Source organism: Eucalyptus grandis, chromosome 3 (genome assembly GCF_016545825.1).
Source record: "Eucalyptus grandis isolate ANBG69807.140 chromosome 3, ASM1654582v1, whole genome shotgun sequence".
Taxonomy (NCBI): domain Eukaryota; kingdom Viridiplantae; phylum Streptophyta; class Magnoliopsida; order Myrtales; family Myrtaceae; genus Eucalyptus; species Eucalyptus grandis.
The window spans coordinates 7377126-7394774 of NC_052614.1; the positions used below are offsets into that span (position 1 = coordinate 7377126).

General features: G+C 39.6%; 3 protein-coding genes across 3 annotated transcripts; all 3 read right to left on the reverse strand.

Annotated features, from left to right (window-relative positions):
• Positions 1 to 1524: 1524 nt before the first annotated feature.
• LOC120291603 (ankyrin repeat-containing protein ITN1-like) lies at positions 1525 to 3319 on the reverse strand. Its single transcript, XM_039309253.1, has 2 exons — positions 2741 to 3319; positions 1525 to 2319 (listed from the first exon to the last, which is right to left on the reverse strand). The coding sequence occupies exons 1-2, from the start codon at positions 3317 to 3319 to the stop codon at positions 1525 to 1527; spliced, it is 1374 nt and encodes a 457-aa protein (XP_039165187.1).
• Positions 3320 to 14958: 11639 nt separating this feature from the next.
• Positions 14959 to 16925, reverse strand: LOC120291447. Its single transcript, XM_039308805.1, has 2 exons — positions 16831 to 16925; positions 14959 to 16094 (listed from the first exon to the last, which is right to left on the reverse strand). The coding sequence occupies exon 2, from the start codon at positions 15999 to 16001 to the stop codon at positions 15327 to 15329; it is 675 nt and encodes a 224-aa protein (XP_039164739.1). The 5' UTR covers positions 16002 to 16094; positions 16831 to 16925; the 3' UTR covers positions 14959 to 15326.
• A 6-nt stretch (positions 16926 to 16931) lies between these two features.
• On the reverse strand, positions 16932 to 17396 carry LOC104430596 (ankyrin repeat-containing protein BDA1). The gene has a single exon (XM_039309254.1). The coding sequence runs from the start codon at positions 17394 to 17396 to the stop codon at positions 16932 to 16934; it is 465 nt and encodes a 154-aa protein (XP_039165188.1).
• Between the last annotated feature and the right edge of the window lie 253 nt (positions 17397 to 17649).

The following is a 17649-nucleotide window of genomic DNA, read 5'->3' on the forward strand; positions in this document are numbered from 1 at the left end:
AGTTCGCTCGTCCTTGAAGATGAGGATGATAGGGAGAAGCTTGAGGAGGGGGAGGAGGAAGAGGGGAGGTAGAAGCGGGACGAGCCCAACAGCAAAGAGGACGATAGTGACAGTGAATGTGGAGGCGGCGACGACATGGAGAGAGAGTTCAAGTTCAAGGGAGGAAAAGAGAATCAACTCATTGTTTCGCCGAGTTTGAACTAAGACTTGAAGGGAGATGAGTAGATTCGGAGGTGAATTGGAGAGGAAGAGGGAGCTCGGGGAGATTTTGAACTGAGAAAGACGAGATGGAGTAGGAATATAGTGAATTGAGAAAAGATGATGATTGGAGGAGCCCTAAATTTTAGATTTGCCAATTTCGAATTTTTTTAAATATATTGTTATAATATAATCGGTCCGGTCCGAGTGGGCGGGTGGGTAGATCCGCCCATAGAACCGGGAACCGGATTGGTACCCACCGGTTTCTATAAATTGGAACTAGGAATCGGACTAGTTTCCTTAAGAACCACCAGTTCTGGGTGAGTCCCGGTCTTTTGCACACTTCTAGTAGTGACTGTCAAGGCCTGATGGTGGAAAAGGCTGGGCGAAATGGACATTGAATATTGGCCATATCTCCTCTTTATTTTTTGGAATTTTGTGCTTAAATGCTGAGATCGTCTTTCAAAAGTTGGAAAGAATTCTTCTCTTTTCCTTGGTTGAGTAAACGGGTGCCTTGTTAGTTTTCTTTTGCCATATCTAATACTGAATTCTTTCCATGTACGCTTGATCATTTGAAAAAGATTCATCACTATATGCTCCCCCGTTTTGACCTTATTTATATGCCCAAATCCTTGACGAGAGGAAAACACGTGCCCACAAATTTAGCCCATATTCTCAAGAAAAATATTTGTGGTATCTCCAATGACGCGTTCCTTAATCTGTAAACTTTTGATTTATAAAATATTATGACTCCATTATTCTTTTTAATCATGTATCATTGATGAAATTTAATCCGGAATAGCTTTGTGGAAGGCCAAAGTATTATAACTTGAACTACTGATCATCCCCTTTAAACATCACTTTTGTGGCTCTTGTTGCAGCAGTATCACTACCGCTCAAAATTAAGACCAAGTGAAAGCAAATTCCGAATTCTTTTCAGCATTTTTGTGTATAAGTCCTAAAATTATGCTCTGTGATTCCATCCTGCTTAGAAATGCTTCTTAACATTGAGTAGGGAAGGAAGATTTTTTCTGTAGAATCCTCACGTTTAGAAAAGGAAAAGCAAACATAAAACCAAAAAAAAAAAAAAAAAAAAAAAAATTAAACGAAGGGCTCCGACTAAAAAATAAGAAAGAAGGATAGAACTTTTGCATCACCACTTGCAAATACAGACCCAGCGGATGATGAAGCGGACAAACAAGGAGTTTAAGCACATCATATATCTTCATGCCTACATATGTTGTCCATAGTCCTCTCTCTCCCTCTGCCACTTATGACTCAGGGCACTTCTTCTGGGACAAACACACTTGTAAGGATACACAGCCACTAAACCAAAGTATCCTTCCGCTTCCGTCTTTCCAAAAATTCGCGAAAGCATTTCCGGACTTTGCCTACCACCTTCAGGATTAATTTTAAAACGTTGACCAGGAGAAGAAGAAAAACCATGAATCCAACACATCCCGGCACAATACTTAGAAGTCTGCTCCCTATATTAACATTTGGTGATGAGAATGTTAAGGAGATGGTATAAGTCGACGCCATGGAGATTATCGCAACCCACAAAATCAGCATTGCAATCCACGTGGAGATCGAACGCTGCTTGGAATTCGGACGCTGCTTTGAATTACGACCACTTATGCGAAGCAGAATGATGCTAAGCGATGCAACCAAACTTATAGTGTTATAAATAAGGAATGACTCATATCTAAACGGTTCCTTATCTGCCATTATGGAGTAGCCCGCACTATGTGGTTTACGATCTTTATCGCCCTGGAAATCATCTTGCCAAGTGCCGCCAGGTGGGGTAATACCGGCTTGAAATGCCACGGTAGCTATCAACACTGCCACCAGCATTACCGTCTCATGCATACTCTCTTGCCACTTTCTCTTACTTTCCTCATTGTTCTCTTCTCCTTCAGGTGGATGGACGGCGGTGACCGTGTTCTCTGCATTGACTATTCGCCTGGATTGGTCGTGACTCTCTGAAATTTGAGGAACATAATCCACAATATCTGAGGCTCTATCTGCGCGTTGGCCTTGTGCTGATAGGCGTAGTGCTGTAAAACCTCTGGAGTTCTTGATGTTCGGGTTTACTCCTTTATCAATCAGGAAGTCAATTGTCTGCAGAGCAATAACAATAGAACATACCAATTGGTGTCAGGTTTGAACTTGACAAGTCCATGTTATATACTTTTTAGAATTCACTTTACTACTAGCGTTTTTCAGTCCTCTAGCGTTTGTGATATATATCTGATGCCTTCAAAAGGGAAACTCATCCCTTGTTGAATATCTTCTGCTATCTTTGGTTTTATGTTGCTTCTAATCTAGATAAAATTAATATGAAAATAGCGTGAATGTAAAGCTGTAGTTAATTATCCAGACCAATAACTTCTTTCCAAATATCATAACCTGTGATGATTTATAATTAGATAACTTTTAGCTTCTGAATATTTCTAGGACATTCATATTTCCTTAAACCGCCTTTTTTATTGATAAGCTCACTGAATTTCACTAGTGCAGAGGCTTAGTTGTATGAACGTACCTCAGTTTGTCTATCTGCAGCAGCCAAATGCAAAATTGTGTTGCCATCTTCATCCGTTGAGTTGATGAACTGATCATTGCGTATGATATCTATCGCAATCGCAACCTTCAAAGCTTCCAGTCTATTGTGCTTCACACATAAATGCAAGATCGTCTGGCCATTTTCAGCATCATTGCAGGCTGCATCAGGACTTGCTCGAACCAAGCATTCCAACACATCCACATGCCCTTTCATGGCCGCGACATGAAGAGGGTTTCTTTTGTATCTGTCATAGATGGAACACATTTCTGGGCTAACTCTTAACAAGCATTCTACTATGTTAAGGTACCCTTTTGCTGCTGCGAGATGAAGAGGCGTCAAACCTTGAGAATTTTGCACTTTTTCCAGCTCGGCCTTCTGGGCTAGGACCTCTTCCACAAATTTCAAGTGTCCAAGCATGGCTGCAATGTGCAAAGGAGTCTCAATTTGATTGCCAGTCATGATTCTATCGAGAAGCAACCTGTCTTTTCCAAGGAGCTCAAGCAAAGAAGGCACATTTCCTTCCATGGCGGCTTCTCTGAGCTCGAGCTCGAACTCCATCTTTGGATCTCTGAAAGAAAAGAATTTCGTATTACTCACTCCTCCATTTGGAGACTTGAATGTATACCGTGACAACCAAATCAACCTTCATAGTAGGCTTGACGAAGACCGAAAAATGATTGGTTGATCTATCTCATCAGCAATTATTTGTCTCAGTTCCTGCTCATGTCCTTGGATGTCAAAAAAGGTGATGATTCCTGGGGCCTACCGTGGGTACGTGGGGATTCGCCTGTCGGCCATTTTCCGCCCGAGTCTCGTCTCCATTTGGTCCTGTATAGGTCAAGTTCCCTGACGTCGGTGTCCCACTGGAGCCAGGAAATCCTTTGGTGATGTAAAGCGGCCACACTATACTCATGCAAATTGTTGTGAACATGGATTACTTTGAAAGGACATGAATTTCATGGATTTATCAGAAATAATTTTTGCACTAATGCTCAATCAATTGGAATGAGTCGTGACCTAGGAACTTTCACGGAGATTATTCTACTTGTGTGTTAGGAAGATAGAAACAAATGAGCAATAGTATCACTACCACATTAGAAGTCGGCCTTCTCAACACGATATTCCCAAGTGATTTCGAGCTTACAAATAGTTTAAGCTCAATGTGGAGGCATCAGCCTTGCTATGCCTCCGAAATTCTGCCAAAGAGAGTTGATCTTCTCTTTCTTCCATTAAAAATTTCAAAGATTGAAGGACCCTAAGTTCCTGATTGATTTAATCAGTTACGAAAGTCCTCAATGGTACAAGACAGGAAAATATACCACATAGAATGTATACCCCTACCACCACAAGAATGGTTTTCTTATTTAAATGAAGAAGCCTAGGATGATTGTGTACACATATGCTTCAATAGATGTCACTCACGACTCTATATGTAACGATTCGATCTGATGAGGGTGAATAGTAGTCGCTAGGCTAGAGGGTTTGGATAAGAAGCGACTCTTGGCAGGCTTCTATGATTACAAAGGGAGAATAAATGAATTGAACTGTGCATTGCACGAGAGCAAAGCAATTATAGGATATATATGTGAAAACCGAATGACAAGTTTAAATTTGAAGTCCAAAGTTAAACATGTTCAAGCTAAAGCACTACTAGCGTGATATCTTGAAATTTTAGTTCTGTTTTCAATTAAATGAATCGGACATTTCATCGATGCGCCTATAGTGCTATTCTCTGAGCTGATCACTCATGAGATAACCAGATTATCGTGGGAAGCCATTAAGGGATTTTAACGCGATAGACTTGAGAATTCGACTAGGAATCGACTACTCAATCGTGCTCATCTTTAGAGATCATTACAACACGCTTAAAAATTGATTATGGATCAAAGATAGGTCGGTTCGTCTGAGATAGATGATCAAAGTGTGGGAGATTCCACTAGATTGCAAAATTATCGTCGATCGGCACTAGATTAATTTTTCTATCGTTTTGGTACCCTATGCTCGTATTTGAAATCTCAAGATTTTCATGACCACCAAGAGTTGTCAATGTGTCGAAGATGTACATTGTGACTCGAAATAAACGATCACGGGTCAATTGCACGAAAAATTTCTAAAAGCTACCCGGTAGGTTAGGTCACGCTAAAATTGCGCCGATTGAAATTAACCGCGAATTTGAATCCGATTTCAGAAATTAAAAGTTCTATCATGTCACAATTCATTTTAAAAACGTCAACTCGTCCTCCAAAGATTTTTATGCAAATCGGGATTTTTGGCGAAAATTCAAAATAAGGTTGTTTTTGTTCAGAAAATTTAGGGGATCATTTTTTATCGCATTTTGGGATGCAAGATGGTTCTATTGGTGAGGAAAAATGTTGATTTTGACGATGGCACCTTTGGGATTTTGGGCATCAAATTGAATCCAATTAGTAGAGTCTTGAAGGGGAATTGAATCCAATTGAGTGGCAAGTGCCCAAAATTCGTAGGCCCTTGGTCCCTCAACTTTTGGAGCACTTGGGAGACTTTTTTAGGAAGCCAAGAAGCTGCAAATGGCTGTGGATAACAGCCAAGGCAAGTGGGGGCCAACCAAGGATCAAGGAGAAATTAGGTGTGGCCAAGGGGGACCCTCCTCTATCTTCAGCTGTCTTCGTCTTCTCCAAGGGCTTGCTTTCTCCATTTTAGTCCCTTTTGAAGCTCCAAAGAACCAGAGAAGACTAGCAAAAACTAGCTAGCCCCTTCCCTGCCGTCGCCAGCCCCGTTGGACCGCCAACACGCCGCCGTCGCGCGTGGTTTATTTAACTAGAGGTATGCTTGGTTTATTTAACTAGAGGCTAATTTGTGCTATTTGAATGATATTTATAATTTTGGGTATTTATGCCAAAATTGGGTAATTTCGATATTTAATTAGAAAATACTAAGCGTCAGTTTTTTTTTTTTTTTTGGGTCAAATCGAGCGTCAGTTTATCACACTAATAATGTGTTTGTGGACTATTATATTTAGTGGGATTTTATAAAAGAAAGATATGGTGTTTTGGCTTAGGCCGACCGTTTACCCACACATGATTATTTTATCGGGTATAATAAAAACACATATTTGGCGCTATAAACCGACGCCCAGTATTTTCTAATTAAATGCCGAAATTACCCAATCTCGAATAAATACCCAAAATTATAAATATTACTCAAATAACACAAATTAGCATCTAGTTAAATAAACCAAGCATACCTCACGTTAAATAAAGGTAATTTTAGAAAATTAAAATATAAAGGTAATTTTTTCTTCTATGTATGTATCACTCAAATCTTTTTTTCTACAAGGGGGTAGAAGAGTACACTCCCCAGTTTTACATTAATTTCGTTTTGCTGGAACAATTTCATGTTAGTTAAAGATCAAAACACAAATCTATTGGGGTATCCATCCCTCGATCTTTGACTAAGGAGTTACATTTTACTGGTCAGTACCTCCAAGATTCTGGTTGGTTTCTTTGCAGTACATCTCGGCAAGTTTTCTAATGACACCCTCCCTCCTTCTTTGTTTTTTTCCCCGGAGGGTTCCCGTTCATTGGTTGTTCGCTTTCTGCTCGACACTAGTTGCTGGCTATCTTCGGTACTTCCAAGGTATTCTCCTTGCGTGATGTGGCGTCCGATCTCTTCAGCTTTGGATGCTTCCGTGGTGTCCCTAGCTCGTTATCTTTTAGGTTTCTGGTTGTATTCCTTCTCCCCTGCGCGGGTGCCTTCGTCTTTCCCCTTCTTCTTTTTTGTGGCTGCTGTTTAGCCTGCTTCTAGTTGCTGTTCGTTTGTTCCTCTTTCTGCAGCTCCCCCCCCCCTTCCTTGGCATTCTTCCACTCTCTTGACTGGTTGTCTTCTGAGTGTAAGCCTTGGTGCCAGGGTCTGTTGCTGTACATTTGTGTAGCTCCTTGGTTCTTTAGTTAATATATATTTACCCTTTACCAAAAAAAAAAAAAAAAAAAAATCTATTTCACGAACTACTTAATTTCAATTCACAAAAGGTAATTATTCTTCCTTAGAAACGTATAAATAAATACTTTTATCTTTATTACTCTTTAAAAAGTGCCCTTAAATTGTCATACTTACGCATATTTGGTATAGTTCTACTTCTATCTAGCCATGTCATGATATTAAAGTAAAATTTAAATTGCACTTCTAATTTAAGGAGGCTCAAAATAAGCACTTCATGTACCGTCAATATTTCACGTTCAAAACAAGTAACGTGTTGTTCAAAGTTATGTGCATCATGTACATTAAATAATTTTAATTGAAAAAAAAAACATATCATTTACAACATTGGGAGAAAAATTCTATAAATGAAATCAAACAAAATGAAAAAAAAAAATGTAAGAATTATCGGTGCATAGATATTACCCATGCGTGATCCTTTTTTGGGAAAAAAAAAAGATTTATATGGTATGTGAAGTAAATATGGTATGTGATTATTATAAGATTTATATTTAAATTCCTTCACACATCCCCTAGTTGCCAGGGACTCATGAAACCAATTTGCGGTTACAATTGAACCATTACTAATGAAAAACAACGATACCGTTCCCTTCGCAAGCCCCCATGTCATACCTGATCTGGTTGAGGGAAAAACAAATACCTTAACATGTGTTCTCTTCTTACTTGTAACCATCCGTAATCTGACTACAACCACAACTCACTCCTTACATTAAGCACATCATATAAAGAAAGAAGAAAGAGAAGAGAATTCCGTGTATTAATATTACTTACTGTTGATACTCCATTCCATCATCCATGTAAACTCCATTCTTTTACATGCGTCATCCATCAACACGCCTATGACACTTATTGTTTAAACCAGCACATAGAGACATGCATTCTCAAACGTATCGTACATAACTGGCTAATAGGCACACTGAACAGCACATACTATATAGCATCTACTCTTGCATGGCCTCATGACTCAATGCAATTCTTCTAGGACAAACGCACTTGTACCAGTAGATAGCCACTAAACCATAGGATCCTCCCTCTTCCCTTTCTTGAAGGCTTTGTAGACAAATTTCAGGACTTTGCGTACCAATTTCATGATTAAGCGGCTTATATGGCACAGGAAAATAAAAAAACATCAATCCTCCCCATGTTTGCACCGCAATTCCTACTATACCATTAGCATACGTTTTTTCCTTCTCTGGTGAGGAGAGTGATATGAGAAACAAATAACCCAACGCTGTGAAGGTGATCGCAACCCACATAGTTAGCATTACAATCCACGTGGTGATCCGACACCGACCACTTATGAGAAGCATGGTGCTAAGTGATGTGATGAAGCTTATCTGTTACATGCTATAAACAACTCGTAATCATCAAGGTTCTTATTTGCCTTTGCGAATTCGTCATGTAGTTTCGTACCTGCTTCGTAAGCTATGGTAGCTACCAATATCGCCACCACCATTAGCGCCTTATGCATACCGTTTTGCCACTTTTTCTTCGCTTCCCTCTTGCTCTCTTTGGTAACTGTGTTATTCGCATTGATGGTTCGTCTAGACAGGTCATGATTCTCTGGAGTTTGAGGAATAGAACCCATAATCTCTGAGGCTCTTTTCATGCTTTGGCCTTGTGTGAGTAGGCCTAGTGCTGTGAAACCTTTGGAGTTCATAATGTTCGGGTCTACTCCTTTATTAGTCAGAAAGATTATAGTCTGCAGAGGAGTAACAACAGAATATACCAATTGATATCTCAAGCCCATGTTATATACTTTTGAGGACTAAGTTTGCTTCTATTGTTTTTAAGACCTCTAATGTTCGTGACTATTATATGATGCCTTCAAAAGGGAATCTCATCCCTTATTGAATTTTTCTGCTTCTCTATTTTTACATTCCTTCTAATCTAAATGAATTAGCGTGAAAATAACGTGAAGCATAAAGTTGTAGTTAATTTTATGGACGAGTGACTTCCTTTCCAAATATCAAAACCTGTGATGATTTAGGAAAAAAATGTCAGAAAAATCCTAAATCTATGGTATTTGTACAAATTGAATCTCAAACTCTTTAATTGTGTCAATTTATTCCTAAACCTTATGATCTAGTACCAACTCAATCATTTCAGCTAATTTTAATTAAATATTGCTAATGTGGACCCCATCCAGTCTACACGAAAACGATCAATGCTAATATCAATAATTTTTAATAAATTTTAATATTTTTTTTTTTTTTTTTGGATTTTTTTTTCCTTTTTGCTTTCCATTTTGGATGACAAGTTGCAGACCATTAGCCATGGTCGGGTCAGTAGTGAGGGTCTTTGTTGCTTGCCATTGGCAAGGTCGAGCCCCAATGAAGGCTCCTCTCACTCAGGTTAGGCAGCCTCACCAAATCTGGCCTAGGCAAGGTGAACCCCACAAAATCAGGCAAGACTAGCCTAGGCTAAGGTTGCCTCACCTTCACTTAGTTGGGGCTCACACTTGTCTGGCGCCTTTGGTATGCAACAATGACATTCACCTAGGCAAGGCCAACCTACCCGACCATGACCAGTGGCCGACAAAAGGAAAAATAAAAGGAAAGAAAAATAATAAAAAATTTAAAAATAAAAATATTATTCAAAATTATCTTAGACTTATGTGTCGACGTGTCAAAAGAAAAAGAAAAACTTGAAAGTAAATTGTGTATCACGAAAAGTAAGAGTCAAAAGAAAAAATAATAAAATATTAAGTTTTTTTTCATTCCTAATTTGTTATTCAAAAATATTGATTTTTATTTTTCACACACACACATATTGACTATTCATTTATTGAAAATTTATGAAATTAATCTCGCATGTCAGAATCATGTGTCGGAAACTCACATGTCAGAATTCCGATTCGAGTGTCGAAAAAATTGATCATGCATTGGATTTTCCAACAGTTGTTGATCGAGTGTCGGAGAGTGTTGAACATGTGTCGAAGTGTCCAACACGACACGAAAGCTCTTAAAGAATGTCGGTGCTTCTTAGGTTATATGGTTGAATCACTTGCTCCCTCCATTCAGAAAACATTGCAAAGAACTCAAAAGTCCCTATTCTCCCTCTCATGACCGATGTAAAAATTTCATTGGCACGTAATCTTTTTATTTAGACATTCAATCTTTTAACGACAGATGTTGCGAGCAATGTACATTAAAAGGACGAGAGCCGCCGCGCCCGTTGATGGGGACATGGTAAGGCGCGTTTGGTTGGGCCACCCCATGATGTGGATTTTGATCCTGTCCATCATTCCGATGGCTGCGGTGAGGACTTCTCTCATGTCACTCTGCTCACAGCAGCAGATTAGCCCTTCAGAGCAAACATTTGAAGGCATTAAACTTTTTTCCCCTTCTAATCTGGAGACCGCTAGCAGGTGCCCAGCTGCATTGGCCTCTTGTTGGGTGGATCCGAAGCCCGGCACGATCAGCTGCTGATCTTTTGGTCACAAAGAAGATGCAGATGAAGCCCTGCGCAGGAGAACAAGTCAGATCAATTTCTGCAACGATATCAACTAATAAAAAGTGGTTCTATCATTGTGATGATTTCCTCTTCGGTTCGTTTGATGTCCATTCCGAACCGGGTTTCTCCAGGTTCGGGGACTAGTTCAACTGAAAACAACCGGTGAGCGCTTGTGTTAGTGATCATTTCTAAACCATGCTTTTGTTGATCATGATTTTAATTTACCAATATGATGGTCCTTTTTAGGATAGGTATGAACATATTGCTCTGCCTCCGTTTCCTGAAAACAAGGATAGAGGTGTCAAACTCAAGTTTCTGATTGAACGAAAAATCCAATATGTCGGTATGTTTGGTTTCTATGTGGATGTCAATCTTTCATTTGCTTCGAACATAGAGACAAGGAAAATGCCTGCCCACCACTCGTTCGACAAAATGCTTTCAAAAAAGGCTCACTGCATATTCATCCCGTTATCAGGAGATCTTAAAGCATATTGACTTAGCTTAAATGACGTCGACCGAATTTCGAGTTGTCGCGTAAGAGTTTCGTATTTCCGTGTTTGCTGAATCTGACTCTGTGTTGTTGGGTTTTTGCCCTGCATTTTACACGCCCCTTCGGTGTTGACCGTGGTGATAACCGGGGAGGGATGTCCGAGGGGGTGTTGACGCGCGCACAGATCTTTAACTGCAGTTCCTGCATATCCAATGCTACGTCTCTATTGTCATCATTCATATATTTCTCGAGACTGTGTATAAAGGATGTTTGATGGATGATGTTGCTTGCTGTTGGTGACGCTCCGGCAAAGGTTAGGGTTAACGATGGCATGGCTTGGCTTAGTGATATAGGTCAACCTCAAATAAGATTATTCGGCCGGTGACTGCAGATGGACGAATGGTATGTTCATACATCTTGCAAATCCTTGTGAAAGTAGATTCTGAAGGTCCGACTGAATTAAGTAAATCTCTCGTCCTTTTATTGGTCCTCCTTTTATTTCTCTGTCGATTTCCATTGCTCTTGATTTAATTGTAAAATTACGATTAGCTTCCGTTGCATCACCAATTTCAATAGATGTGTCTCACCCAGCCCTAGCGAGGTCCGCCTGTCTACCGGCGAGGCTTGGCCTTGCCAGATCGAGCAAGGCCAACCCTCACCGGGCTGGCTCACCCAACCCCATCGAGGCTTGCTTGGCCACTAGCGAGTTCGCCGGACCTTGCCCTGGCCCGGCGAGCCTCCAGCGAGCTCGCCGGACCGGCAGACGGCGACGGGTGGCGGCGGACAGCGATGGACGGTGGTGGATGGCGGTCGCGGGATGGCGGAAGGGAAGAAGAAGACTTTTACTGTTTTGATTCTTTTTTTGATTCCCATACTGAGAATCACATATTTTTTTATTCTCAATTCTTGTCCAAAACTGCTCAGAACAAAAATTTTACCAAATGCAATTTAGGAACAAAAAATCAAAATCAGGCATTATTTGTGCCATTTAGTTCTAAACCTTTTGATTTAGTGCCAATTTAGTCATTCTAAGAAATTTTGGCTAGATACTGCGAACGTAGATGTTGGTTGGCTTACATGGTACTGATATTAACAGAGACAGTTTTTAATAATTTTTAAATAATTTTTGATTTTTTCTTTCTTTTCTTCTTCATTTTGTCGGCGACCGGCCATCGGCCACGTGCAATGGTTGGGCCGGTTGGCCTTGCCTAGCCATGGCAAGGCTAAGCCTCGGCGAGGGCTTCCCTAGCATAGTCTAGGGTCGGCCTCACCTAGGCCAAATTTGGCAAGGCTTGCCCGCCTGGCTATTGCCTGTGGTTAGTCGTCGGCAAAAGGAAGAAGAAAGGAGAGACAAAAGAAAAAAAGAAGAAAAAAAATGGACAAAATAATAAAAAATTAAAAATTATTAGAATAATATTTCATGTTAGCATCGGTAGTGCCACGTTAGTCAACTAGCGTCCATGTTAGCAATGTCCAACTAAAATTTATCGGAAAGACTGAATTTGTGTCAAATTAAAAGATTTAGGATTAAATTGGCACTAATACAATAGATTTATGACTAAATTGACATTAGTTCAATGTGTTTATGACTTTTTTAAAACTTTTCTCCTATCAATCATAAAGTATCCACAATTCAATTATTACTTATTTTAATAAATAGAACTTGGAAGAACCTTGCTAGTCGGAATTTGAGATTGACAATTGCTTACCAACAATGGCTAGAAATGGAAAAGAAGAAAAGAAACTACCATTGATCATGCATGTTAGCGATCATTTCTAAACACTGAATTTGTTTATCATAGTTGAAAAGCTCATTTCAAAAACTTAAATTGATAGATGGACAGAAAAGAAAATGTAAAGTACATAGAAATAAATTAGAGCATAATTTGGCTTTGGTATTACGATAAATGATTCAACTTAAATGCTTGAACTGATAATAGAAGGAGAGGACATGTATATAAAATACAGATAAACCGCGCCATCAAGCAATATGAAATATTTTAACAGTCATACTTTAAAAATATTTGAGGTTGAAAGTTAACTAATAATTTGCTTCATATGTCTCATAATTATAAGAATCATACAAGCTCCCATCTGTGGGGGCAAATGTATAATAGAAGCTTCTAAACAAAGGAGGCATGGCGGGATATCATTAGCCACGATTCTAGGGTCTGCTGCAAGAAAGAAAAAGGGACCGCACGCCACGTGCAAAATTGACTGGTTACCAACAAAAAGATAATTTATGAACTGTAAGATCACTTTTGCATTTGCTAATACGTAAGAACTTAAAGGTAATTTAATGACGTTGAAACTAATTTTATGAACACAAAAGGAAATATGGGTTTGCATTGTACACAGTTGCAGATATCCATAAATATTTAATTTTCGGACTCTCCTTTAATTGATCAGGCTTGCTCATGCAGTCAAACTCAACATTCTCAACAATTAGTAACTACGTTGGTTGAAAGACTAAGCGTAAATGCACTTATGACACCTTTGCTCATTTCAAGCATCTTCCTAGCAGAGTCCACCTGAGTTAAATAATCTTAGCTGAAGAATAAGGTACTGCGCATGCTCAAATAATAATATAAGAAGAGCTTTAGAAGTTCACATGCCGTGTTTAGGAAATTGGGGATTCATCTTGGGACCATTCGGCGGGGACATCGTATTCATTTGGCCTACGTAGGTAAAGTTCACGCTTTCATATATGTCCATATTCAAAAGAAAAGGACAAAAAGGGTGTTTGAAATATCTGTGATTGTTCGCGAAATTACCTTAGAGAATTTTGGTCTTTGATTTTTGCCAATCATGTCTAAGATTGCGTGTAAACAGTCCGGTCACGGTTTGAGGGAAGAACATCGTCGCACGGGTTACGATTTCTCTGCCTTGGAAAGGTGCCTCAAGTGTAGATTCGCCGCCTCAGCCCTTTTTGAGAATTAACTATAGTCGAAGCGAGCTTATGACTTTCTCCATGTCTGCTCAGAGGCAGCTTGTTTCGCAAGAGCTTCTTCGACCTAGAGCCATTCTTCTCCTCTTTTGCTCCAACACCGGCCCCAACTCCTTCCCTCCCTTTGACGAGCGGATCGGTCGCCCATAACACTTGTACCTGCATCAGATTCATCATCTTGAATGACACCAACCGGGACTTGGCGGGACTTGAGGTTGAGGACTGAGCAGTTCGGGGACATGCCCATCACGACCAGTGCCGGAGGAGGCGAAGGCTTGGCAGCCGGCACCGGCAGGTCGTCGGAGGCAGAAGGATTGGGGCGAGTGAGGGGGCGGTGGCACTTGGAGATGGAGGAAGACTCATCGTCTCGTTTTGACGGCCCGAGTCTCGTGGGTGCGTGGGTTTTGAAATAATGGGTTGGACTATATTTTTCTCAGTCCATCCTAGCCCATTTTAGGGAAAAAAAGAAGAAGAGTTACTCGTACCAAATTGGACTCATTAAATTTGAGTCATAAAAATGACGGGATCATATCATTAGCCACGCGTCAAGAGTCTGCTGTGAGAAAAAAAGGGATTGCATCCCACGTGCCAAATCGGCTGGTTACCAACACAAAGATAATTTATGAATTGTAAGATCACTTTCGCATTTACTAATACTTATGAGCGTAAAGGTAATTTAATAATGTAGAAACTAATTTTATGAACGCAAAAGTATGACTTACAAACATCATTTTGCAGTTATGATACAATAAAGACGTTGCTACAGTTAGACCGTTCTAGCAATTTATTAAGAATAAGTATAATTAAGATCATCAAGAATGAGCACTCACTCTATTTACTAATTACGAGGGAAATGACTACCTTAGAGGTGCATTACATCTTATAGGGTAAATTACTACTTTTAATTACTTACTATAAGGCATATGATTGTCTTAAGAGACGTTGCTACTTTGAAGAGTACTTACACTAAGTGATTTCCTTATAACATAGTAAATTATCTCAAACCATCGCAAGTGATAAAACACTTGCTAATTGACCTAAAGCTGTGATATATTGGCTAAACTCCTCACAATAATATTGCACTTATTGTTCGAACCGTTTTATTAAAACTAATGACATTGCTTTACACTTCGTAAGTTGGGGATGTTGTCGTCAGTAATTATCCATTGATGATTTTAATTTTCTTAATTAGTCGCAATTGGTAGTTCATTATGGTTAGTATTTTTCCATCTTTAGTTGGCATTATGACCACTGGCATACTTTTTTTTCTTCCCCAGCTGGAAAGTCCCCCGGTCGTACCTGATCTAGTTAAGGGAAAAAACAAATACCTTAGCAAGTGTTCTCTTCTTATTTGTAACCATCTGTAATCTGACTACAACCACAACTCACTCCTTACATTAAGCACATCATATAAAGAAAGAAGAAAGAGAAGAGAATTCCATGTATTAATAGTAACTACTGTTGATACTCCATTCCATCATCCATGTAAACTCCATTCTTTTACACGCATCATCCATCAACGTCTAAGACACTTATTGTTTAAACCAGCACATAGACACATGCATTCTCAAACGTATCGTACATAATTGGCTAATGGGCACACTGAATAGCACATAATATATAGCATCTACTCTTGCATGGACTCATGGCTCAATGCATTTCTTCTAGGACAAACGCACTTTAGCAGTAGACAGCCACTAAACCATAGGATCCTCCCTCTTCCCTTTATTGAAGGCTTTGTAGACAAATTTCAGGGCTTTGCAGACTAACTTCAGGACTTTGAGTACCAATTTCCAGATTAAGCGGATTACATGGCACAGGAAAATAAGAGACATCAACCATGTCCATGCTTTCACCGCAATTACAACTACTGGATCCTTAATCGGATCAAGCGGATCATACGTTTTGTCCTTCTCCGGTGAGGCGAATACCATGAGGACTGAATAACTCAATGCTGTGCAGGTTATCGCAACCCACATAGTTAGCATTACAATCCAAGTGGTGATCCGACGCCGCTTTAAGGGAAGACCACTTATGAGAAATATAATGGTGCTAAGTGATGCGATGAAGCTTATCGTGTTAGATGCTTTGAAAAACTTGTAATAGTCATCGAAGCCCTTCATTGCCTTTGCAGATTCGTCAGGTGGGTCCTTACCCGCTTCGTAAGCTATGGTAGCGACCAATATCGCCACCACCATTAGCGCCTCATGCATACCCTGTTGCCACTTTCTTTTCCTTTCCCTCTTGATCTCTTTTTTCGTAAGTGGATGGAAGGTGGTGTCCGTGTTATTCGGAAAGACTGTTCCTTTGGACGGGTTGTGATTCTCTGAAGTTTGAGGAACAGAATTCACTATCTCTAAGGCTCTTTCCATGCTTTGGCCTTGTGCCAGTAGGCCTAGTGCTGTGAAACCTTTGGAGTTTGTTATGTTTGGGTCTGCTCCTTTATTAGTAAGGAAGATTATAGTCTGCAGAGGAATAACAACAGAATGTACCAATTGATGTTAAGTTTGAACTAGTCAAGCCCATATTATATACTTTTGAGGACTAAGTTTGCTTCTAGTGTTTTTAAGTCCTCAAATGTTTGTGACTATTATGTATTGTCTTCAAAAGGGAATCTCATTTCTTGTTGAATTTCTTCTGCTTCTCTGTTTCTATCTTCCTTCTAATCTAGATGAAATTAGTGTGAAAATAACGTGAAGCGTAAAGTCGCAGTTAATTATATGGACAAATGACTTCTTTCCCAAATATCAAGCCTGTGATGATTTAGGAAAAAGTATAAGAAAAGTCTTAAACCTAGTTGAGACCTAGTCAAGCGGAAGTGTATGGTTAGTGGTCGGTAAAAGGAAGAAAAGGAAAAAAGGAAAGAAAAAAAAATCAGAAAAATATGAGAAAAAATATATTATTAAAAATTATTCATATCAAAGCATCGCCGTGCAACATAGGACAATTGGCATCAATATTAGTAATATTTGATCAAAATTAGTCTGATGGACTGAATTGATACTAAATTAAAAAGTTTAAGACTAAATTGACATAATTAAAATGTTAAGAATTTTTTTAACACTTTTCCCTAGTGATTAAGAAATAGATGTCTTTTAACTTGAGAATATTTCTAGAACATTCATGTTTCCTAAAACCACCTTTTTTGGTGATAAGCTCAATGAATTTGACTAATGTAAAGGCTTGGTTGTATGAACATACCTCAGTTTGTCCATCTACAGCAGCCAAATGTAAAATTGTGTTACCATCTTCGTCCCTCGAGTTGATAAAATGATCATCACCCAATATATCTATCAAAAGCTTTAAGCTTCTAGTTTGTTGTGCTTCACGCATAAATGCAAAATCGTTTGGCCATTTTCGACGACACTATGAGCTGCATCAGGTGCTGCTTGAACCAAGCATTCCAACACATCCACATGCCCTTTCATAGCTGCGACATGAAGAGGGTTTCTTTTGTATTTGTCACGGACAAAACATATTTCGGGGTTGACTCTTACCAAGCTTTCCACTATGTGAAGGTACCCTTTTGCTGCCGCGAGATGAAGAGGCGTCAAACTCTGAGAATCTTGCTCTCTTGCCAGCTCAGTCTTTCGAACTAGGATCTCTTCCACAAAATCCAAGTGTCCAAGCATGGCTGCAATGTGCAAAGGAGTCTCATTGCGATTCCCAATCATAATTCTGTCAAGAAGTAACTTATCTTTTCCGAGTAACTCAACCAAAGAACGCACATTTCCTTCCACAGCGGCTTCATAGAGCTCGGAATCCATGTTTGGCTCTCTAAAATGGGAGTTTCGAGATATTCACTACTCCAGTTTGGACTTGAATATATACTGTAAAGGTCGGCTGACGAGGATCAAAAAATGATTGGTGGATAATTTGACATCTCTTATCTGCAAGTACGTGGCTCAAGTTTCCGTTGGCCACACGTCGTTGCGCTCGGATGTTTCTGTACCCACGCTAGGAGAGACGTTAGCTCACGGCTCTATTGACCTAGTCAAACTCCGCCATGCCAATCGTTCG

Bases quoted from the DNA above. Each gene is read 5' to 3' on its own strand.
- LOC104430596 (XM_039309254.1), bottom strand. From the start codon at position 17,396: ATGGATTCCGAGCTCTATGAAGCCGCTGTGGAAGGAAATGTGCGTTCT.
- LOC120291603 (XM_039309253.1), bottom strand. From the start codon at position 3,319: ATGGAGTTCGAGCTCGAGCTCAGAGAAGCCGCCATGGAAGGAAATGTG. The intron at 2,320-2,740 runs GTACGTTCATAC...ATTGCTCTGCAG, and splicing joins CTGCAGATAGACAAACTGAG to ACAATTGACTTCCTGATTGA.
- LOC120291447 (XM_039308805.1), bottom strand. From the start codon at position 16,001: ATGGAAAGAGCCTTAGAGATAGTGAATTCTGTTCCTCAAACTTCAGAG.